Source organism: Abramis brama (assembly GCF_963993115.1).
Source record: "Abramis brama genome assembly, chromosome: 4".
NCBI lineage: Eukaryota > Metazoa > Chordata > Actinopteri > Cypriniformes > Leuciscidae > Abramis > Abramis brama.
The window spans coordinates 56,880,693-56,907,004 of NC_139966.1; the positions used below are offsets into that span (position 1 = coordinate 56,880,693).

Sequence of the window (26,312 nt, forward strand, 5' to 3'; positions counted from 1 at the left end):
TCTCAGAGACAGGCTATACTGAGAGGAAAGGCAGTGTGTTACACTTTGGCTCATGTCAAGACAACCCACCAGCGTTGTACCGTACTGTATGTCGCTCAAGTATATGTGCGTTTGCATACTTGTGTGAAGTATATTTCTGGGGGATGTTCAAATCACTAACCCTAAATAATGTGGGTAACACTTTACAATAAGGTTCATTAGCTAACATTAGTTAATCTTTGTTAATGTTAGTTAATAAAAATACAGTCGTTCATTGTTTGTTCATGTTAGTTCACAGTGCATTAACTAATGTTAACAAATGCAACCTTTGATTTTAATAATGTATTAGTAAATGTTGAAATTAATATTAACTAAGATAGTATTGCTCATTCATGTAAACTAAGGTAGTTAACTAATGGACCTTATTGTAAAGTGTTACCAAAATGTGCAATAGTAACAGTGATTTCTGCTGACAGAAGCAGCATGTCAGGGTTGGCAGAAAGGTTAATCCCACGAGTTGTCCATTGTTGCGTCTGTCTGGTCTCCTGTAATCCTCAATTTCCCGCTGCCCCGGTCCACCTGGAACGCCGCGCTTTGATCAATATCAGTGGATAAACTCAGTAAGTCGCTTCGTCTTCTGTGCCGCTATCCTCTCCCATCATGAACATTTTCTTATGCAGGGATTATGTTGCTAGATTAATAACGAAGTAATCTATCAACATGCACACCGGCTTATTTACTTGTGTTACGTAGACTTGAGAAAGCCAAACACAGTGAAATGCTATTTAAGTTTCTTCTTCTTCTGAGAATACATTTACTCCTCCTCGAGCTTTAACTCTACAACCACCAAACTCGCCTCAGACCTTCAGACTGTTCTGTCTCTCATTGCTATATCTTTTCTAACTGATCTGACTTTGGAAACTCCTGTTTCGGACTTCCGAACAATCACAAATTCCTATAGACTTTCATTGAGGGGGGTCAAAACTTTCATGCAATAACTCTTATAGAGTATTTAACCTGTCTATCACTCGCAAAGTTTAACAACTAGCCTAGAACAACATGTTAAAAAATGCAAGCAACATTATAAATAATGCTAGCAACATGCAAAAACATGTTAGCAATGTGCTAATTAATGCTAGCAACATGGTTGCAATTTGCTAATTCATGGTACCAACATGCTAATTAATGCTAAGAACATGCTAAATCAGGTTAGAAACTTGCAAAAAACAAGTTTGCAATGTGCTAATTTATGCTAATCTATCTACCTGTCTGTCTGTCTGTTTTCCGATAGACTGTATTGCCTTCAAAATTGTCTTTAAGCCTTAAAACTATTTTAAACTTTAAACTACTTCAAACTGAAAACATTCAAACTTTCTGGTCAGTCTTACTCAATCCAACATCAAAGTTTGTCTCGACAAACGTTTTAATCTAGTGTTGATTTGCAGTGACAACAAGCTCGCGTTGATCCCGAGAGAGCCGTAACCACTTTCGCCACGCGGGGAATGATGTCTGCATGCGAGAGCAGAGATTTAAAGACAGTGGATGTTGTATCTCACATGCACAGCAAACACAAAACACTCTGTCTTGGGTTTGCAGAAAGGAGCGGTATTTTCCTTCACTTGATGTCTCCTTAAATAAAAGAACAGAGCTGTCTGGATGTTCCCTGCGCAAGCGCTTGCCGAATCTGGCTCATTATATTCGCTGAAAATATTGCTTCCGGAGGCTTTGCCCTCCTCAGCTCTCACTTTCCTTCATGGTGGGCGAATCAAAGGGGTTTTTGTGTGTATAGATGCAGCGACTGAGGTCTGACTGAGGTCCTCTTACGTCTGAGCTCCAGACAAACAGTCCCAAGAGCTGCTGTAATGAAGGCGCTGATGAGGAAGACGATGGCGATGGGACTGAAGAAATTCGGCTAATCAGTTGCCAGAATCTCGGAAACAAATGAGAGTCTAAATGCAGATCGAAAGCAAACAAAAATAGAAACATCTTATTAGTGATGGTTGCTCGATTTTGGGAGGGAATCGTTGTATTTTAAGAGTTTTGTTTGACTCGGCTGAAGTGGAAAGGAAATAATTGTAGCCGGAAGCGTAAAAAAACAACAATTTCATGTAGCTTTAGCAGTGGACTAAATTAACTATGCTGTGGCTTTTTTTGTTAGACTTTCATCAAGCAAACCTAATAATACTGTAAATTGTGTCTCTCTCACTTTTCAGATTGTTCTAATATGATAAAATGAATGAAACCTGAAATTGTGTTTTTTACATGGGCATTAATCCAGCCAACAGGGTGTTTCTTATATTCTTATATTACATAATATTACAAAACAAAATATTTGTTTTGAAGGGTAAAAGTCTCATGAAACGTAGTCATCTGTTATTGATCTAAGATAATGTTCTTCATAAATACTTCATAAATAGTGTGATTAATTGTTTTAAAATGTTTTAAAATGTTTGGATTTAAAATTGAATCAGTTCACAAAAAAGTAATTATTTCCATCCCTTGTAGACTTTATAACTGGTTTGTATGAGTTTAAAGCACCATGTTCATGTTTATGTGGCTGAACTTGTGAGTTTTTCTATCTAGGTTATGCAAGAAAACATAGACATGCCTGTTAGATTGTTTTCTGTTTTTAATTTGGTATATATTTGAGTTTGTGAGATGTGGTTGTGTTTCAGGGCCCCGGGGACTGAGTTGCTGAGATTTGTTTAAGTGTACTGCTTTTCTTAAGCAATTAAATCGCCACATTATTTTCTCTCTTCTTTGTGTAGTTTCATATATTCAGTCTGTTTACAGTCTTCTAGTTTTTTTGTTTTTTTTATCCAGTTGTTTAGTAAGTTAAACGGTTTGAGGTTCTCACAGATTGTTGCACATAGGTTTGTGTTCATCAGTTTTAAAGAAGATGGATTTACTGATGATCCTCTGAGATTCAGATATCGGGCTCAAATTTGTATTCATGTTTGCAAGAATGAGAAGCAAATCGGATCCTTGGTCACAGGAAATGTGCTGTCTCATCATAAACCTACGTGTCCTTGCATGTTTTTCTGAAGCCAGGGCATCTGATGGTCGAAAGTGCCCTTATAAAGTACTGAAACTACTAATAACAACCTTTCCAAAAGTCGACGGCGTGTAAAAATGTTAAAACTTTCCTAGGACATTTTGATTTGCTTAGTACAAGTGAACTTATAGGCACTGACATTTTCCATGCTGTAACGGTCACCAGCTGGAGTGCCCTTGAGAGCCACCAGAGGGCACTCCACAACATTCCCTTATAAACTACATCTCCCATAATTCTCTGCCTGGACTCATTAGCTCTCATTATTTTCACCTGTGTCTCATCTTGTTTGCTCACCCTATATAAGCCTGGTTCTCTCTAGGGATGGGAAGTTTGGATCAATATACTGACTCTCTTGTTCAAGCTCGTTCATCAAAATGAACGAATAGTCATTTTGTTCATTTAAGGGGCTTTAAATGTTGTACTTTTAACAGGCAAATTCCCTGAAATTCCACATCCACCTATGCAATCTTGATCATATTCTGAATTAAGAGATCATTATAATGCAGTCAAAAATAATTTACAGGGAACATAAATAATTACTTTACCTTCCGAGTCTTTCGTTCATTTGTCACGTGACGGACGCAATGAACGGACCGTTCATGAACGACTCATCACTAGTTCTCTCTGTCATTCCCTGCGGGAAGTCTTATTTAGTGTTTGTACTGCAATTTCTGAGCGTGTTTGTGTCCTGTTTCTCCTGTGTCCTGGTTACCTTGATTCTCTGCCTTTTCCCTCGGATTTCTCTCCTTGCCTCAGCCCTTTTCTGTTATTGTTTGGATTGCTTGTTTGTGTATGACCCTTGTCTGGATTTGGATTACATCTTTGGATTACCCTGTTCAATAAATACCGCGTTTGGATCCTCAACCTTCTTGTCTCAGAGCAGTACGTGACATAAACAAAGTTTGAGGACTTTGAAGAAAGTCTAATTTACTCTTTGGATCATAATCATAATCGATTCAGTTCTCAACATTTGTTATGAAAATATTTGTTATGTTAGAAAAATGTCAGACTTTTCAACCCCGCTTTAATATGTTTAATAACTTCCCTTCATTTTAGGATGTTCAAGGTTTTTAATCAGAGTTTAAGGCCTCAGGGCTTCACACTAGAATTATAGATGCAAATCCAAGTTCATTTGACATTTAGCTCATTAATTTGATCTCAAAGTGGTTTTCAAAATGCAGGTTCGAATTCAAGTTTGAGCCAGGCAACCAAACCAAGTGTCAAAACAACATAATTGGTGAAGGTACATGGATGTAGAGGTCAGGTGGTATTTCTAAGACACTCACCTCAGTGAACGTTGACTGATTTTATGACCTTTCCACCTTCTTACCTCCTCACAAGGTTGCAATGATCTTTGCACGTACTGCAGAAAGCGGCATGTATTATTTACACCTGCTGTGACACCCGATCCTGAACACTGTCCTGCAGCGCAGCGGGTTTTGTGGAGCTGCGAGAATGTGTAAATGTGTAAATGCTTTAGTATCTTAAAGATGACCTATTATGGCCTTTTACAAAGTCTTTTTTATGCTCTACTAGAACAGGTTTTCAGTGTTCAAAAAACACATTTCACATATTCTCCATTGCTGCAGCTCCTCTCTCCCAGTCTGTCAGTAACGCTCTGGGGTGCGTTTCCTGAACAACGACGTAACTCGCTGGTTCACTGCCATAGTAACTAGCTAGTCACGACTGTTTCCCGAAACCATATTGTCGCAAGTTGGTTTATGATGTCACGCACGTGGTGGGGTAATAACTTATTTTAATGAATCTGTTTGAGATCAAATTAAGCCTAGATGTTTTCTTATAAATTACAGACATGGCATCTGAGGACTTCTCATTTTCTCAGTTATTTTGCTTTATTTCCAGATTCATTCATAGGCTCGTTCTTACGCACTAGAGCACGTTCGCACATGCGCACTCTTCAAAAACGCACTCTTCAAAAAATCTTATTTTATTCTAAATAAAAGACACAGATTGTAATGAATGTCATGCAAACAAGAAACTCTGCTTCTAACCACAGGTCGAGAGTTCCAACTTCACAACTTTGCAATGCTGTTTGCGAATGTCGTTGGAACGATGGTTTTGGGAAACACTGAGTCGTTAAACTATGCTGATAACGACGGAACTTGTGACCATAATTGACTAACGATGCTTTTGGGAAACGCACCCCTGTTTAGTTCCTGTCTCTATGAAGCCCCTCCTTCTGAAAAACACACTGTGCTCTGATTGGTCGGCTGGAGCAGTGTGTTGTGATTGGTCAAGGGAAATGCCCCGCCCCTTACCATAACCGCCAGTTTCAACACACTACTAACTAACTCAACCAGGCCCCGCCCCTTTATTCTGCGTATGAATTATTTAAATGAGGAATATTGTGACGTGTTCGTTCCCGGAAGAAACTCAAGACTACAATGGAGGCGTTTCAGGGAGTTCAGAAACACTGACACTGAAATGGAGTATAAGTATAATCTCTTTCTGATATAAAGAAAAGTCAGCCATTTTTATGACATTTGACATAAACATTACGAGGTTAAAACATAACAACTGAAACATGCACAGATGAATTATTCACAATAACAATTTTTTTAGGAAAGAGATATGGTGAGTTTTTATTTCATGCTGACTTTGGTGCCTCCTTCAACAGTGTGTGGGGAAATTGTAAATATGATTTTTTTGTAATCTTATTGTCCACGGAATTAAAAAAAAAACTAAGCAAGCTCCTCAACTGTTTTACAGGAAGTGCAGGGACTCCGGTGGTCTTCAACCACAACGGAGATGCGCCAGGACGATACGACATCTTCCAGTATCAGATCACCAACAAATCGACAGCTGAGTACAAAGTGATCGGCCAGTGGACAAACAAACTGCATCTTAATGTGAGTGAAGAGCCTTTTCTGCTCCTCATGGTGAAATCCATCCATGCCTTCATGCATCTATCCAGTTTTTTCCAGAGCATAACAATGTACGCATGTTCAGATAAGATACATTCAAGCATAAATGTTTGTTGGAAATCTCTTCTTTGCTGATGATGCATGTGACATGAATACTCTCGGGCCTTCATTAGTCAACGGGATGGAAGATGAGTAATGCCTGGCTGCGAAACAAAATTAATGGAGCCAAAAACGAGTGGTGTTTTCATGGCCAGAAGCTCTCGCAGCAGAGGGGAGGTTGAAGTGTAGTTTTTCAATAGGTGACGGAGAATCACAGCTCCTCTGGGTGTGTGGGAGGGGAAGTGATCGCTTTACAGAACTGTGATCCAGCCGCTTGTACTTCTCTAAATCTCACTTCTTAACTCAGGTATCAAACCCGCCCCTTTAAGCGCTTAAACAGATCAGAGTTACGGTGATTTGCATTCAGCTCATTATGGGCGACGCATACCGAAAAAAGACTTTGTTAGCCGTGAAAAATTGTGGCTCGTAACATTTAATTTACGGAAAATAATTCTAGCAATTTTACTGTTTACAATGTGTCGAACTGAAAGATGTGGGCCACTTTAAAGGGAAACTACTAATAGCAAACTTTCATTTGTTCATTTCATATAGGCAACAAATCAGAATTGGGCATCAAGACCTGCAGTGTAAACGAGGCCTTAGAAAAGTAACTGCACATCTCACAAGTCACACAGTTTGAGGGATTTAATTTCTGTAACACAAATTATTGGGACGAGTTATGCTGCAACATTTAGCACATGGGGTTAAAGATTATTTCAAATCCCTCACCCTGAGTAATACTGATGCATGTAAATGGTTAGCGTTGATTCTGACAGCGTTTGAACCTCAAACACCCTTCTTGTTCCCCATTAGTGTGTCTTCAGGATTAATAAAACCAAATTAAACAGCCTAATTGTGAATGGTCAGTGTGGCTTTTGTTTCAGACAGAGAATGGGAAGAATCAAATGAAGGGATTTGGTCTTTCAATTATTCTTAAATACCCTTCATACCCTTTTATGTGATAAGTCAAATTAAACTTCTGTTCATTTGCAAATTCTGTCTTTTTTCATTTTAATATGTCCCTTTTTTTTTGCTTCTCTAATTAAAGCCAATCTGTTTTTGCCAGGCGTAATTTGTCTCAGGCATGAATAATTCATTCACAGCCTTCTCTTTGCAGCAGCAACAGTGAGAGCCATAGAGCGGATGTATAGAGCTGTCCTTATTTGATTGGTTTGGCAAAATCTTGCAATAAAATTTCTTATATTACGGGGCTGATAAATGCTTGAATCTGATTGGTTGACGAACATTCAAAGGTGTGCAATTACTTTCAGGGAAATGCAGGGCTAAAGTAGTTCCAGCAGGACTTGACCGCATTGCACATCACTTCGCCAATTTCAAAGGTCTTTACAGCCAACAACAGCAAAAGAACCAAAACCCACAACGACACTAAATAACTAAAAAAGCAAGCAAATAAATATAGTAAACAATGAGATAAAAACGACAAATTATTTCATGTTTTTTTGCCTCAAATTAAGTTTTATTATGTTCTCTTTCTCCCACTCAAACACACACACACACACACACACACACACACACACACACACAGACACACACACACACACACACACACACACGCACGCACACACACACACACACACACACACACACACACAGTACACTGCAAAAAATGCTTTTCTTACTTACTGTAGTATTTTTGTCTTGTTTCCAGTCCAGATATCAAAAAAATTCTTAAATCAAGATGCATTTACTAAATTAGTAAAATGCCATAAGATATTATATCTTGTTTTCTGGGGAAATAAATCAAGCAAAATAATCTGTCCATGGGGTAAGAAAAATAATCTTGTTTCTGTTTGAATATTAAGATTATTTTTCTTACCCCCATGGACAGATAATTTAGCTTGTTTTAAGCAAAAACTCACTTAATTTTGATGAATTCCTCCGGAAAACAAGACATAATATCTTATCTTATTTTACTTATCTAGTAAATGCATCTTGCTTTAAGAATTTTTTGATATTTGGACTGGAAACCAGACAAAAATACTAAGTAAGAAAAGCATTTTTTGCAGTGTACGGACACACACTTGCACAGAAATCAGCGCTTCTCTGACGATTTTAGCAGTAAAAAAGTGTATTAACTTAAAAGCTACATGACATTTCTCACTAGCGATGTAACGATGGTGCTGTTCTTGAAGCAGATAAACTTACAGTTTCACAGAACGTTCCTCTAAAGTTAGTTCCTGTTTGGATATTTTTTTAGGAACTAAATAATAACATTCTAGGAACGTTTCTTTTTACTGTATGTCTTATTTTTTTGCAACAATAAAATAGCATTCCCAGGTTGCAGGGTAGTTAATTTTTAAATAGCGGATGTATGAATATGTAAGAATAAACATGATGAACTGAGTGTATAGGGAAACGTTAGAATAACATTCAACAAACCAAAAACTTTTGATTTCTGTTAAGAAAACTTTCCTGGCAAACCTTAAAAAGAATGTTCTGAGAACCAAAAACTAATGTGATGAGATAAAAGAAATAAGAAGCATTTTAAGAACAAAAAGCTAAAAAAAAAAAAAAAAAAAAAATGTCTTTAAATTAAACATCTGAACAATATCTTGAGGTAACTGCAGAATAATTGACTCTGGTCCATTGAATTATTAGAAATTTACATTGTGGCCACATTACAACCTCGGGTGTGCATTATTTTTTAATAATTCAATGGCCCGTCATCAATTATTCCTTACTTAATAGATGTGTGCATTAAATATTGCCGTCAATCTCTGGGTTTGTCATGTTATTTATTTCATCTCAAACGCCCCTGGCACAAGTTTGTCCCAAAATATATCAGTCATCAAAGTTGCGCCCGGGAGCCAAACTGCAGCTGCACTTAAAAGAGCAACGTTGGCTTCTTATTTTCCACAGCTTTCAGGCTCTACGGAATAATAAAATGATTTCTTCCTCACATATGACACAACCTACATTGGTGTGATGCATCTGTGTGGGTAATGAGACTTTGTTTTGAATGCACAGTTTCTAATTCAACACTGCGCCTCTGCTCTTCGTCTTTGACAAGACTTTTGTCGTTATCCTTTGCATGTGGACGTTTTACTGTTTACAGTGTGTATGTGGGTCACATTAAAGGGCTCTATTTACTCACTGAAACTACTAACAATTCAATATATACATTGCTGAAGAAGTTATATTCTTTCCACTCAGATTTAAAAGATTGAGGGTGTGTAAAATTAAACTACTAGGGGTGTAATGATACCCTCATGTCACGATACTGAACTCATGATACGATATTATTACGATACTCCAAGACATTATGATAAAAGGGTAACAAAAAATGAACTGTTGATTAAAATGCTAAATTTGGTTAAATTAGTGGGTGTGAATGAACAGGCTTGGACTTGATTCTGAAGCTGAAAACAGAATTATTTTAGACGAACATGTCTATACTCAATTAACACTCAGTTAGTAGACATGTAGGTGCAACGTTATTTACAGTCAACAGAATGTGTTAAAGGGACCATCAAAATAAAGTTTTCCACTATGCCTCTGGTCTTCATCTTTGGACTTTTTTTCCTTGTCCTTTTCCAGGTGGACGGCATGCACTGGCGAACCGGCGACCCCACTCTTCCCATCTCAGTGTGTAGTGTGCCTTGCCAAATGGGTGAGAGGAAGAAGGTCGTGAAGGGAGTGCCGTGCTGTTGGCACTGCGAGCGATGCGAAGGCTACCACTTCCAGGCCAGCGAGTTCCTCTGCGAGCTCTGTCCGTATGAGCAGCGTCCGGACCGCAACCGCACCGGATGCATCCCGATCCCCATCATCAAACTCGAGTGGCACTCGGCGTGGGCCGCCGTGCCGGTGTTCGTTGCGGTTCTTGGCATCATGGCTACTAGTTTTGTGGTGGTTACCTTCGTCCGTTTCAACGACACTCCCATAGTCCGTGCATCTGGTCGAGAGATGAGTTACGTGTTGCTGACGGGCATTTTTTTGTGCTACGCCATCACTTTCTTGATGATCGCCACTCCGACTTTAGCCGTGTGCTCCTTCCGGCGTGTGTTCTTGGGTTTGGGAATGTGCTTCAGCTACGCGGCGCTGTTAACCAAAACCAACCGTATCCATCGCATCTTCGAACAAGGCAAGAAGTCGGTGGCGGCGCCACGCTTCATCAGCCCCGCTTCCCAGCTGGTCATCACCTTCAGCCTGATCTCTGTGCAGCTGCTCGGCGTGTTCTTGTGGTTCGCCGTCGACCCGCCGCACACGGTCGTGGACTACGGCGAGCAACGCACGTCCGACCCGGTGAAGGCCCGCGGGGTTCTCAAGTGCGACATCTCGGACCTGTCGCTCATCTGTTCGCTGGGCTACAGCATCCTTTTGATGGTCACATGCACTGTTTACGCCATCAAGACCCGCGGCGTGCCAGAGACCTTCAACGAGGCCAAGCCAATTGGATTTACTATGTACACTACCTGCATTATTTGGTTAGCTTTTATACCCATCTTCTTTGGCACCGCACAATCAGCAGAAAGGGTGAGTGAGATTTACGAAATCTGTACGAAATCCTCAATGTCATTGCAAATAATTTCTTTTCATAGTGAATACGTGTGCCCTGGTTGTTCTCTCAGTTTTGGTAGGAACTGGCATGGATATTTGAGTACTCAAAGGTTACAGCAATGATCGATTATGCAAGTTTTTATATATATATATTCAGAATTTTTGCTTTTAATTTTTTTTTTTTTTTTTTTGTATTTAAGTAGGGCTTCCCCAAAGTTACAGAAATGATCAATTATGCAAGTATTTTTTTAGATTTTTTTAAATTATTAAGAGTTTTTGCTGTTATTTATTTATATTTTTTGCATTTAAGTTCGCTAATAGTCAACTAAATTAGTCGTTTAGTTGCAAAAAAAAAAAAACCCTCCACAATAAGTGCCGAAAATTACGCATTTTAATGAGTATTTCTCTTTAGATGCGCATCCACCATAGCCTGCACTGTTAAAAAAATCTGTAGAAATTACAGTATTATTGCCAGCTACTTGCCAGTAACTTACTGTAGATTTAAATTGATGTTATTTACTGGCAACAGTTTGTTCAAAGTTAAATGAACATTAAACATTAACAAGTCTTTATCTTTACAGAATAAAACTAAAATAACAGCCTCATGCAACAGCTAACTTCCACTGTAAACACATGTATGATGCGAAAACAAAACCATCGAGCGAAATACTGGAGTGAACATGGCTGTGAACGACTTTTGCAGATTATGTGAAGTAAATCTACGCATCCACGGTACAATCAGTGTCTACGTCGTCACGGCTCTCAGCACGCCCTCTGTTCGTTGATTGGCCGGCTGTTTTCAGGCCGGAGGAAAACGGAAAGCTATTACGCTGTCTCAGACTGAGTACAGAAGCGAAATGAAATTGAGCGGAAGTACGAAGTCTGACGTAGTCAGGCTACATCCACCATACTGTGACGATGAGAGTCAGCGTCGTCAACTTCATTTATTAATAATTATTAAAATGTTCAGACAGTCTCGTTTCAGATTTTTCTTTTTCGACACATTCATAATCATTACTTTTGCCGGTTTGCTGTGCCAAGCTTTATGCATGTGCTTGAGCTCTTAATTTATTTTTGAAAGGTTTAGTATTTCTCTGTAATTTAGAACAATTTTAGCAATGTTACGTATAATATTCTTTCTCAGCCCTGAAACACAAACCATTTTCCATGCATCTGAATCAGATGCACCATTTTTATATGCATCTGATTCTCCAGTGCTCCCGTTGGCATTAAGAAGAGGATGTAGTGTGGGACTGCGAATGTTTGTTTCTGTGTGTGTGAGCTATAGGTGGCTGTGGGCTACAGATAATAACATCGCCTGCTGGTTACCCTTTCACCTGAGCCAGCAGGCGATAGCCTCCAGAACATTTCACATGTTAAAAGGCTAACCTAAGGAAGCCGAGAGCAGGGTTTTACACACCCTCAGACTGATGGATATTAGCTTCAGGTGCTCTGTAGGAAACAGACAAATGGTTCAGAGGCGATCAGGTGGGTGGCAATATTGATCAGATGGTGTGCAACCCAAGAAGTATCTCTGAAATATATGAAAACTCTGGATAGCTTAGCCCTATAAGAAAATTGAAATTCAGTTATTGTTTATGTTCCAGTCCTGGAATTAATGAGGTTATTTAGGAATTAATGAGGTTATGGAAGCTTGTTTTGATTTTTTTTTTTTTTTTTTGAAAATGTTTTTGTTTTGATTTTTTTAATTTGCATAAAGTCAGAATTGCGTGATATAAAGTCGCGATTGTGTGTTATAAAGATATAAACTCGCAATTCTGAGAAAAAAAGTCAGTCTTTTTTTGATTCCACAGATATGTGGAATCAGTCCAAAAAAGTCCGTCTTTTTTTCCTTAGAATTGGAATTTATAACTCGCAATTGACATTTTTTCTCAGAACTGTGATATATAAACTCACAATTGCGTGTTATAAAGTCAGAATTGCAAGATCAAAACTCGCAATCGCGAGAAAAAAAGTCAGAATTGCGAGTTTATTTCTCGCAATTGCAACTTTATATCACGCAATTCTGACTTTATATCTCGCAATTATGAGAAATAAAGTCAGAATTGTGAGATGTAAACTCGCAATTGTGAGATAAAAAGTCACAATTATCTTTAAAAAAAATATATTCTGTGGTGGAAACAAGCTTCCATGTGAGGCTGTGTAAACAATGACAGCATATTAATTTTTGGATGAATTCATTGTGTTTTTAAAAGCCATAGAAGTATAATATCTATGCAAACAAGTTATTCAGTGTGAATGCTAAAACTTTTGAGTTTGAGTTGCTTTCACAGTGGATCACGATAAAAGCTCATTACCACATTTCTCTTTAGTCACATTAGCCTCTCACTGTGACTGCTGCGCTGTGTGCTAGCCAAGAGAGACAATTATGGATATACCAATTATTCCTTACACTAACAAGCTTATTTATATTCTTATTTAATGCTAGAACTGTGGGATGGATGGCATTCTATTAACATAGACCCCCCCAACCCATCGCATTACTCAAGATAAGAAGCAACGACATGAATCATTTGATAAGGAAACAAAGACATCTTATTGAAAAAAATGAGCCGTTCCCTTTGTCACGAATAACAAAACATGGCCTTGAGTCTATATTTATTGAACTGTCGCCTGATTGGCAACCACACCAAGCAAAAGGGCTTCATAATTGGTTTGTAATGAAAAAATGACTACGACTGAATTAATATCATTACAAAGAGTGAATGTCGTATCGATTTGCCACATTTGTGAAAAGAACCATAATAGAGTAGAGAAGTAGATACAACTCCACCACCTGTAAAATATCCCTCCGTTATTAAAAAAGTGCTTTGGTTAATGCTTCAAAAATCAATTTGTGTGGATTTTCATTGCGGCGTCTATTACCTCTCCATTTTCCACTAGCATAAAGATATCAAGTGTGATACGATCTACACTCACTGCATTGGAGAATGGTATCACCGCCAAAAACCAATACGTGCACTTTGACATTTCCAATGCAGAGACTCTGCAGAATCATAAAGAGTCAATAAAGTGTTGCATGAACAGTGGCCAGCGTGCTCACGACTCCTCGGGAAATCAATGCCTTCCAAAGGTGACTGGTTAAGATAATCACTCCACATATCTGTGGAATCAAATTACGGGTCTCGCATAAATCACTGACAGATCATTTTATTGGGTTCCGCTAAGTTCACCGTGTGACCCGATCTCCATTCGGGAGCCCCATGCGTTCCTCATATAATTGAAATGCATGGTAAACTGATTTAAGCTTGGGTTCTTTAGGTTTTTTTTGAAGTCAAGATTTGATGTAAGTCTCTGTAGAACAATATAAAAGCTGTTAGCCAACATTTACATTATTAACAGTTTTTTTCCCCATTATACAGTGCTATTTTTCTAATTATAAAAGATGTGTTGGAAGTTCTGCGTGCTGTCGAATCACATTACAGGTCTCATATAAACAAGTGATAGATCGTTTTATTGGGTTTTAAATTCACCATGTGACCCGATCTCCATTCGGGAGCCCCATTTTAGAAATGCATTCCTCGTAAATGAAATGCATGCTAAATTGATTTAAGCTTGGGTTAAGTTTTGGTGCGAGTCTCTGTAGAACAATGAAATGGCTGTTAGCCAACATTTACATTATTAGCAGTCATGAAGATACCATTTTTTCCCCCGTTATACAGTGCTGTTTTTGTAATTGTAAAAATGTGTTGAAAGTTGGCTCTGCATATTATAGTGTTAGGGGGTAACAGTTTAGGACCCAAGGACCAGATGTTTGAATGAAGACCCGGAGTCAGAATTATAATAAATTAAAGAAAAGATTTACTGAAGATAGTTTGCAGTTTCATCAGCAGAAGTTCAGTTTTAAGACTCACACAGGAGTTTGTAGGCTGCCCTGTTTACAGTTTCAAAGATCACAGCAGTTTTACCCTTCACCAAGGTCTAAGCTACGTCCTTGCTTCAGGTTGAATGATTCTCATTGGCTAAGAAATAGATAAACAGTAATTTTCCACACAAATACAGATAGACTGAAGCATATCTCCATCGATTATGCGGCTGACACTCGGACCCTGAAGTTAGGCACGTCGTGACCTTCCAGGTCTCAGATTTGGGTTGCTGGCCGCCAACATGTCCCGAACAACAACTCAGTCAATCTCCAATAATGCCAGTGGTTCCTTAAGCTGTAACCAAGAAGACTAACACACACACCGACACTCTGCTGGTCTTTCAAAGAGGGGAAGCTCATTTTCGGCCTACATCATAAAAATTGTCCATTTATTTATATGTAAATTCTACCCTACGTTCCTTTTCAAGAAAATGCTCTGTGACTCTGTCGTTCAACTAGGCGTCTTTTCCAGTGACTTGACCAGTGTCCTCTCAATGGCCAGCAGAGTTAGGTATAATTGTATAAAGGTAATAATATAATAAAGGTATAAATAATAATATAATAAAGTAGTAATAATACTACTACTAATAATATTTTTTAAACTATTTTAATAATTATTACTAATAATAATATAAAAAATAGAATAAGTAATAATATAATAAAGATATAAATGTATAATTGTGTGAAATGTATTATGAAAATTGGGCTAGCAATTTTGACAAGCAAATACCAAGAAATAGGTAGCAGCAGTTTGTCTTTCGACTACACTTGCAAAATCCGCGATGGGACTGATCTCGAATAGCTTCAGCGTCAGCGACTTTTTATTGTATGAAATCGCTGTCAAATCAAAAGGAGATTCAACCTTTCGACAGACCCTCCAATCATCACGCAGAAGCCGGAGTCCAGGCCAGCCCACTCCTCATTCACTCTAGAGATGCTAAGCGTCCATGGGCGGGACATAATCGCAGCATTTATCCAATGACCGCCTAGTTTCGAAGCACTGAAAAAAACTGTTCAAAGAAGCCCCATTGAAGTCACTGGAAGCTTTGCTTCAACAGGGAAATGCACTGTGACGCTACGGGAATGTATGAGAAGGAAATCGAGTCAGCCGACCTGCTATATGTAACTGATTCTGAACGAACTCGTCTTCGAGATGAACATGTTCTAACGCATTTTTAGTCAATAAAATGTTAACACAATAGTAAATATTTGACCATTAATTTTTTGACATTATAGGGGAAGCCGAGCTTCCCTTGCAGTCTTAAAGAAATCCCCACTGCGACACACAGCTTTTCCAAGGTTGGATTTGGCTCGGCTCTAACTATAAAAAGGAGAGTCCTCTCAAAACATCAAGATAATGCGTTCTTTCTCTCAAGGAGAGCTACACTTCAGTATAACTGGAAATTAAGGCTTTAAGAAAGAAATGGTCCCTTAAACTATTGGCTTCAATGACCCCTGTATGTTTTAACACGTTGAAGATCATTCTCAAACACAAAGCAAGTCCCTATTTCATTTCTGGAAGCCGGGCTAAATGAGCAAGCACTGTTACTGCATTCAGAGATCAAATACAGACATTAGAGAATACATGAAAAGAACATTTCAGTAACCACACTGGTGGTTAAGTAGTAAAATCTCCAGAGAAGTCATTCGACTCATTTGATATTTAGAAGGAAAAATATTGATTAATACCTTGATTGTAATCACTCATTACAGTTTATTCCAATCCACCCCCTTCAGTAGAATCATATTACAGGTCTCATATAAATCGTTGGCAGATTACGCTCAGTGTGACCCGATCTCCATTCGGGACCCCCATGCGTTCCTCAAATAATTGAAATGCATGGTAAATTGACATAAGCTTGGGCTATTTTGATTTTTTTGAAGTCAAGTTTTGAATCTCTGTAGAAATATACAATGGCTGTTAGCCAAAATGTATGGAAATGTGTTTTTTCCTGGCTTTTTTTTTTTTGTAATTGTAAGTGATTTGGCTCAGTGTGTGAATGCACGTTTCAAGCGGATCAGTGGGTGAAATACATTGATATGCACAGTCATATTACAACATGATCTGAAACGTGGCAAAGTTCTTAGTAACTGCACTCCTGTTATGATAATCCTCTCGTGGGTGTAAGCATATTCTCGCTGGAGCGTGAAATATTGTACTATTTTTCAGTGATGAATGATGTTATGAAGATTTAAGTTTGCATAAGGAATATTATGACTGAAATAACACAATCAGCCTGCGCTCCCTGAGCAGTAATTTCAATTACTCTATCCGAGACACCATACCTAAACCGGATCTTTATGTGACATTTAGATGTTTTTTGTTTCACTTTAGTGTCTTTAATTCCTTGAAGGCCAGCTTTGTTCATGATTAGTTCTGCCTCCTTTGTTCTTCAGGGTGTTTTGAATCAAAGACCAAGTGTTTGGTGGTGTTTTCTTTTTAAAAAAAAACTAATTTCCACTACAATCTTTGAAACTATTTTCCATATTTGTCATTTTTGTGACCTTAGAAATAATGTTCTGCTATTTAGATCCTGTGAAAAGAATCTACACCTCATTTGATCTTTATAAATGTGCTAGCTAAGGCTGTTGCTTCTTATTTGTAATATATCATATCTGTTCTAGACACACATATCACGCTATTTCTCCTCCTGTGTAGGATCATGCTGTGCAGTGAAAGCCGTATTACCTCAGATTAGATAAGCTTTAGTTACATTTGCTCTGCTAATATCATAATACATGAAGGTGAACCTGCCACAAAAAGCACTGGTCATAATGAAGTCTTCTCAGCGGATGATGTTCCTGCCCAGGTCCTTAGTGTGCTGTGCTATTAATCATGGGTAATCTGTGCGCCTCTGCGGCCATGACTCTCACCAGAGAGAAGACACCATACAAAAGAGGAATAGGTAGAATAGCTCAAGGTAGAGTCACAACTGCAAACAATGAGCCAGGGATCGGGTCAGCCACAGTCATACCAACTCTCTCGTTTGAAAAGCGATTGGTTCTGCTTGATTGAATGGTTTCTTTATTGCTTTCACTTGCTTTTTCTTCACAGCCCAATCTCACACTGAGAAACAAGTCCCTATATGTTCTACGACATTGTCTCTCAGTGGCCATTTTAATGTGTGTGTGTGTGTGTGTGTACTTGTACAGCTATCTTTGTGAGGACCAGTTTGAGTTTTAGACCATTGGAGTGAGGACAAACAGAGTAAAGTGAGGACATTTTGTCCGGTCCTCACTTTCTGAGAGCCTTTAAAGGCCTGTTTGAGGGTCAAGACTTGGTTTTAGGGATAAGGTTATAATGAAGTTAAGGGTCGGTTTAGGGTCAGAGGTCGGGTTAGGCACTTAGTTGTGATGGGTACGGTTAGGGTAAGCGGCTAGAGATTGCATTGTGTCAATGAATGTCCTCATAAAGATAGATGTACAAGTGTGTGTGTGTGTGTGTGTGTGTGTGTGTGTGTTAGTTTTTGTTTTGTTTTTCTATTTACTTAGTTTATATACAGTGGTCAACATTTGAAGTGGATCAAAAAAGTTAATCAAAGACAATTACGGGTATTGTTCAAAATTCATGTCTAACTTTGATGAAAGGTTTTGATCCACTTCAAATGTTGACTACTGTATATATAACTAGTTTTTTGTTAATTTTGTTCACATTGAAAATTGTTCATGTTAGACAAAAATGCATTTAATTTGTTTGATTGTGGTTGCATAGTTCCACTATGCATGAGGCGAATGTGTTAAAAGTCATACATTTATGCAGACATATGATGTATTGCATGATAACGCAGGTCCACTTCTGTTTAGACATTTCACTTTGCGTTGGTATTTGATGTGCAAATAAAAAATAAAAAAATTGATTAATTTCCAAGTGAAACTGAATTCTATAGACATCTATAATTAATTTGATCATTAATTTGCACAGGAAAGCATTGCTAAAGTGATGTTTCCGTTGCGCTCTTTCTCACACACAGGTCTTCACATTACACATTGAAACACATTGATTTTTTTTATAGTGTTCAATTAGCCAAATGAATCTGTTTATCGAACAGGAAAAATGACACTAAGCCACTGGTGCGGTGATTTCTAGGCCTGTAATCCATCAAGGATGGAGTCGTGTTGAAGAGCCGAGAAATGTCTGACAGCACAGCTGGACAGCTGCCATTTATACACAGAGCTGATGGGATTTCCTTTGGATATTGTGTCACTCACAAATGCCATTCTCATTCAGACATGCCCTTTCAGATTTTCAAGCAGAGTTTGAAAATATCTGTATATTATATTATTTTGAGTTATAGGTTCAAAGTTTGGGGTTGGAAATAATTTTGCACACTTCTGCACACAAAAGCTGCATTTATTTGATCAAAAAATATAGTAAAAACGGTAATATTGTGAAATATTATTGCAATTTAAAATAACAGTTTTCTATGTGAATATATTGTAAACTGTAATTTATTCCTGAGCTGAATTTTCAGCATCATTACCCCAGTCTTCAGTGTCACATGATCCTTCAGAAATCATTCTAATATATTTAAAAAATAAAAATAAAATGTGTGTGTGTGTATTATCATTTGTCACTGTATTGTTTTATTGTGTTGTGCCTATTCATGACACAGTCCTAAATTTATATTGGGAACTACTAAATTAATAAAAAGCGATTTATTTCTCCATTGAAATCTAATTGGATTTTTTATTTATTTTGGTCTTCGGGCAGCGAATTCTGCGATCAGACATTCACACTGGGTTTCCTTCATGTATCTCTTCTTTCCGTCTCACTGTTTTATGACAGACACGTACAATCTGATGAACAACAAATTCGAGCTGTGCTCATGTTTGACAGTCAAATTTGAGGGGCAAATGTGTAGAGACCCAGAGCAGAATCACCTGTACCTAGCGGTCAGTGTTTCTAGGTTTAACATCTGTAGCTGGTTAGTGAGTGCACTGGCATATGTGTGGCTAATCCTGCTTTGATTAATTGTCGTGCAACTGCGTGCCGTGTGATTGGGTGAACAGATGGATGTCAGTCTCGCTTCCATCACTCTGATAACACATGAACAGGAACATCAGCTGCTAATCGCTACCGCTAGCCTAAGTCCAACGCTGTCCAACTTCTAAAGATGCACTGACACTCAATGAGAATTAATCAGTTGATGTTAAAAGTCACCATGAAATAAAAATTCTTGGCAATTTTTGTTTATTCATGGAATATTGCAGTGTATTATCTGTATCTGGTGTCATGCACCTAATAAGGACTTCTTATAAAATAACAAAATAGACAAATAAAGTTTACTTTTACTTATTTTAGGTGTAGCCTATATAAATATTATATCAAAACAATGGCATTAAGCGATTAATAACTTATTATTGTTTAAAATCATCAAGCAAATGTGTAAGACAAACTAAAAAAATAACGACAAAAGACAAAGAACTAATAAAATAAACTTTTTTTTTTAAAGTAGGCCAATTATAAATGATTTATCTGAGCACATCATTGTTTTTTTTAATTCATGTTCCATCTTGAATCTGAATAACTTCCCCTCCCTCTTGCAGTGACATCATCTCTTCTCTGATGACGAGGGCGGGGCTAAACCTGTCACTCACATGAGATCAGCCAATAGCAAACCACAACCATCCAAAATCAAGCCCCGCCCACATTTGTTCTTATTCCAGAATCCATTTTACTCGATATACTGCGCAATAGGGAAGAAACGACTAGCGTAACTTCCATTTCATGCGGACTTTAACAAGTCATTGTCATTTTGAATCAGCTCGACTAAAAGTTAACACAGAATACTTAAGCGTATGTAGCTGATATTGCCTAATACACTCTCTTGATCTTATGTTTTTACTTGCAGAATAGTCTGTTTCACTAAGTCAAATGAGTCGTGAACACAGTTTCATGTTGATTTAAAAGTTTTAAGTTGAACTGTTCTGTGAAGTTAATTTCTTCAGAGAAAGATTCGCAAACAATTTAGAGAGCTTTTCCACTCTGATGCAAATCTGTTTTGAACATTAATTCCACATCATGTCAGAGTTATTCTCTCAAATATGATTTAATTGAGCGCTGTTTTCAAGCCTCTATAGTTGTGCTTTAGTGACCTAACGATTTCTTATAAATAGCTTCCTGTTTTAATTCATTCAAAGAAGGAAATCTCACACACTTGTTTATGGTGACCAACAGATGTTGTCTCAGCACCGGTGTGTTTTTTTTATTATTATTTTTTTTCATGCTGGTTTTAAAGTATGCATCCATTAAAGCTGCTGAGGAAAGAAAGAGGAAACATTGACTATTCAGCTGTTTCTAATGCGACAAAAGGGAGAAAATAGTTTGTGTACCTGTGCATGCTAAGTTAACTTGGTTGCTCTCGGACAGCTGTCGCCCATACTTCGTGTTTCAGATGAAAAGCGTGAATTGGTTACGCATATGTGCAAGTGCTGAACGCCACATGCAGTCAAACCCAGATAACACAAATGTTATAAGGGGCCATTAACACAGAACCCGTTTTCTATACGTGTTTGAGCGTTGTGCTCGCGTTGTTTGCAGCGCCTCATGCATGATGTTTATCATGCACAAGTTAATAAATAAATGCATACAATTATTTTTTTGTAGCAGATCGCAATTGCATGTGATGTTTATGTGGTTGTTGAGTGACATAAGAAATACTGAAGTTCTGTGATCTGTTTTTTTTTTTTACTTTTATTATCCCAAACTCCACCCCGACACAGACACATGGGGTTGTGCTCGCCGGCCCAGAAAATAACATGTGCCGTCACCTGAGAAATAGCCTTTACAAAACCTGATCCAATGAGTCTTGTGAGCCGCGGGCTTTGGAGACGGAGGACTATTAGACGTGCAGGGTGATAGTCTGCCGGCTTCTGCTGGACTGAGATTCTTCAAAACTAATTAAGAGTGACATGAGGGCATTAAGAAGCTTCATGAAACAACAGGGGAATTGGCAGGCAAAACAAGGACTGACACTGCACAGGTCATTTGTGTGTGTGTGTGTGTGTGTGTGTGTGTGCTTTGCTATTGGATCATGCAGCAACAGTAATTCAGATTTTATTGCAATCCGTCCTTCTATTTGGGTGGGCGGCGAGGAAACAGATCAGCAATAAACCACCAGCATCTCCTCACCAACAGCCGAAACACAGGAGCTCTGATCCGAAAGCTAGACAGCATATTATTATATATACACACATTCCTGCTTTTTAGTCAAGTCAAGTCACCTTCATTTATATAGCGCTTTTAACAATACAGATTGTTTCAAAGCAGCTTTACAGTGATAATGGGAAAATAATGGAACAGAGATTGTTTTGGCTTTACAGCAGCTCTAGAATAAAGTTATTGTCCACCTAAAGTACGTTTTTTGATTGATTCACTTGCGTTGTTATTACACTGTTAGTTATTAATTTAGGGGCCGCTTACACAACACCGTTTTAACTGAAAACAGAAACTTTGAATGTGTTCTGGCCGTTCATTTGCATGACAACGGTGTTTGGTGGCTCGAGAACGCAAACTTTTAAATGGTTCCAAGGTGCAAGTTTTGAAAAATAAAAAAATTAAACAGTATCATCTCTGTGTAAACCTCAAAAACGTGAATCTGTGAAAACGGTGAGGGTGTGCACATGCATATTACGTGTTTAGTCTATAGGTATGCGCGTTGAATATGTATGTGCGCAGGCGCGTAGTCTTTCTTTACAAAGTGGCATCACCAAATTACTTGTCTGGCCTGCATAATACAGAATTTCATTGTCTTGTTATCAGAGCATGTTATATAAAAGAAACAAAATTAATGAATGTAAATGTAAACCAAAGAAAAAAGTTTGTCTTTGTAATCTGTAATCAAAATATACTTAAAGGTGCACTATGTAACTTTTTCAGTCAATAGGCCTAGATCATCAATCCTTCTTCCAAAATGTGTTTTTGTCTTACCCTGATTCACTATGGTAAGCCTGTTTTAGACCGGTCGGGATATTTTTCACGGGATATGGCGTACATGTGTCACTTGCCCTCGTGTGTCTCCTCAAATCCATAAAAAGAGTAAAGTTGCTCTGGTTGCTTTGCTGCGTCTCTGGTGTATGAGGTCAGAGGTTAGTTTAGTTTAGTGTGTGTGTGTGTGTGTATGTGTATGTGTGACAGTATATCTCCAGGTTAATTGAATACACAGCAGTTGTACTGTTTTATTTGGCTTTGGCTCTGAAATGCATTAAGGAAAGTGTAATTTAGACTTTAAGAACAGCTATATATGGCACAATCATCTGTTTAACTTCAGACCTCGAGGGTTCTGAGAGGCTTCTGGGTAATCGGCATGTGATTAAGTGCTCAGTGTGACACCATTATACAGTCACATGCACTCGGTCTCTTTATGTTGCTGCGAAACTTCAGAAATTCACCACGTCCTGATGTGATTTTTGTTTTAATTATTCCTCTTGCTCATATATGGCTGATTCTATTAAAAACCTGCTGAGAAAATGTTTTAACGGTCCTTTGAGAGTTGATTTATCCTCTATTTGGCAGGGATTTCCCATTATTATTCCAACTTTAAGAGCCTACGGGGTCATATCAAGAGAAAACAAATTTCCATTGATTGAAAGAGTTTGACATATTATGCTATAACTTTTAGAGCTCAAAACCTCCTTCCCAGATCAGAAATAGCTGCAAAAATGAATGAACTTCGAGGAAATGTACTTTCCCCGTATAGTGTTTCTTAATGGTACAACTCAAAAACAAGTCCAGAAACAGCCATGAAGTCATGATCGAGAACATATAATGACATAACATTATAAATCAACCTTAATAGATAGAATAAAACATAGTATGACGATTTATTTTGACACCACAGATATTATCTGACACATGCACAAAATTATCTCAAAGTGCTTGTTACAAGGCAAGTGTTCTCATAAACACAAATGACAGATCACATGGAAAGAAATCGGATGTGTATCATTATATTGGATCCGTGCATTCGCTCTTAAAGTGACAGCAACCTATAAATACCTGCTGCTGTCTATGTCATTAATGTTAATCAAACCACAAAACACAGCTTTAACAAACATGAATCTATATTAAATTGATATTAAATGCCATACAACTTACATTCTGCTGTGAAAGTTCTGTTCAGTCCCTCCTGAGGGTTTATGGGAGTATTAAGTTCTAACAGTATGAGCCACTGTCTGCCAGAGCCCCTGGTCATAATACAGCGCGACTGCACAGATCGATACATGATATTCCCGCGGAGTGGAAGATGATGGCAAATAGCATCAGAGTTCTCATATATTCTATAGTTGTTCTGGGTTTGCAGCTGAAGTTTGTGAGAACTCAGAAGTTTGGTGATTAAATATAATGAGCAGTGGTTCCTCTGACTGGTTGTTAGTCTGAGGTGATTTCTTTGATCTACAGGCAAATTAACACTGAGTTATGTGTAGCTTTTAGTGGAAAATATCCAGTCGGTGTCAGACTGCTTTGGATCAATATCTGCGGAGCCGGTCTCAGGTGATTACCTGCAATTTCCGACCTTAGAAAGGTAGAGTATTCATGGATTCATTGACGGCTGTGAGTTTGAATTGTTCTCTGGTGTGTGTGTGTGTGTGTGTGTGTGTGTGTGTGTGTCTATGTTTGTCTATGTGACTCTGTCATGATGATATGTATACGCATTTACATAGCTATCAAAATCAGTACAGAAATATGGGGTCAGTACAATTTTGTTATGATTTTGAAGTTGCTTATGCTTATTTGAAAACAGTAAAATTATGAAATATGAATAACATTTAAATAACTTTCTATGTGAATATATAGTAAAATGTATCTTTCTATGTGAATATATAGTAAAATGTAATTTATTCCTGTTAGGGTTATGTTAGGGTTAAGTTGCTTATGCTTATTTGAAAACAGTAAAATTATGAAATATGAATAACATTTAAATAACTTTCTATGTATAGTAAAATGTATCTTTCTATGTGAATATATAGTAAAGTGTAATTTATTCCTGTGATCAAAGCTGAATTTTCAGCATCATTACTCCAGTCTTCAGTGTCACATGATCCTTCAGAAATTATTTGCTGCTCAAGAAATATTTCTGATTATTATCAGTGTTGAAAACAATTGCGCGGCTTAATGCTTTTGTGGAAATGTCCCCAAATGTTTGAGTTATGCTCTATTTGCTGTCTTTGTTTTATTTATTCATGAGGTTGTTGGTTCGATTCACTTATAAGGCAGCCACCTATGTATGTAATAGTCTGCAGAGCAGCTCATAGGTTTAGCAACAGAGCTTTATTTCTGTATTAGGCTTTAGCTAGTGTGGATTGAACACTTAGCATGCCTCTTTCCCATGTGGCAGCTCATGTTTTGAGATCTTGCTCCTCCAGCTGCAGCTTTAGCCTGTATCCGTTCGCTCAGTAAATGTCACTAAGCATTTACCCCAGTGGATTGTCTTTAAAAGCGCACTGATCACTGCTCTGAACATGTCAGCTCACCAACCAATGCCATCCAGTCCCGTCCGGTTACGGATCAGGGATCAGGGATCAGCGGGTGGCTGGAGCTTTGCTTTTTCATGGCCATGCTTTTCATTACAGGCTGTTCGCGCTTCTACGTTTGCACACTTATTATCTGTCTTGCATTTTTGCTGTGCGTTTGGACTCGAGCGTGTCTCGCCATCTGCCAGCAGTCATTCACCGTGAGTTTTACCCCCTGCTGGAGACAAAGACACACATGAGTGCTTAGCCTTTGAGGATTCTTCTTCTGTTCGTGTGTGTGTGTGTGTTTTCTCAGCACTGAGTGTGTTGCATGTGCTCATGTCTGTTAATTGAGTAAGAGCTTTCATTTTTAAATTCTAATTAAGGAAAGTTGTAAATCTGTCTCTGAGTGCGAGCGTGTGTCCTTATCAGCCGCTAATTATGCTTCCAGCATCTGAGAAGTCTTGATGTGTGTGTGTGTGTGTGTGTGTGTGTGTGTGTGTGTGTGTGTGTGTGTGTGTGTGTGTGCGTGTGTGTGTGTGTGTGTGTGTGTGTGTGTGTGTGTGTGTGGTTTCTGTGGAACTTTATCAAGCTAGAAATGCCTATAACAAACCCAGACATGTTCTTTAATTTTAGCATGTTTATTCTGAGTTTTTATGTTCTGAGTCAAAAATTAACTAATACAACGAGTACAAGATTTTTTGCCCCTAATTGTAATAATGTATTTTGTATTTTATTGGATGGATTTGATGTAGCATGTATTGTGGTGATTTTCAGATGGATGGATGGATGGATGGATGGATGGATGGATGGATGGATGGATGGATGGATGGACGGACGGACGGACGGACGGACGGATAAATGGATGGATAGATAGATGGATGGATGGATGGATGGATGGATGGATGGATGGATGGATGGACGGACGGACGGACGGACGGATGGATAAATGGATGGATAGATGGATGGATGGATGGATGGATGGATGGACGGACGGACGGATGGATAAATGGATGGATAGATAGATAGATAGATGGATGGATGGATGGATGGATGGAGGAATGGATAGATAGATAGATAGATAGATAGATAGATAGATAGATAGATAGATAGATAGATAGATAGATAGATAGATAGATAGATAGATAGATAGCAAACGCTCCATTACACTGTGCCTCGTTTTCAAAATAAAATTGTAATTTTCTACAAAACAAAAATTCCAGTTGTTCTGTTGTCGGCAGACTCAAGTGCTCGAGCCCGTCAGAAACTGAACACGCATCTGTGTACTGTAACCAGTGTACATTATAATGGCGTTAAGCGACCGAACACCAGTGGGCGGGGCCTATGATGCGATGATGTATAACTATGCATCGATGTCTTGTTTGGAGGCAGTCATATGCAAATGCATTTGCCCGTTTGACGTCACAGATTCTGTAAT

General features: G+C 38.2%; 1 protein-coding gene across 2 annotated transcripts in view; it reads left to right on the forward strand.

Moving 5' to 3' along the window:
• grm8a (glutamate receptor, metabotropic 8a) overlaps window positions 1–26,312 on the forward strand; it is a 192,232-nt gene that overhangs the window by 161,102 nt on the left and 4,818 nt on the right. For both annotated transcript variants that reach the window (XM_084111682.1, XM_084111681.1), the window contains 2 exons: window positions 5,765–5,904; window positions 9,577–10,512. In XM_084111682.1, the coding sequence (XP_083967808.1) occupies window positions 5,765–5,904; window positions 9,577–10,512 (1,076 nt within the window). The remainder of the gene's footprint in view (window positions 1–5,764; window positions 5,905–9,576; window positions 10,513–26,312) is intronic.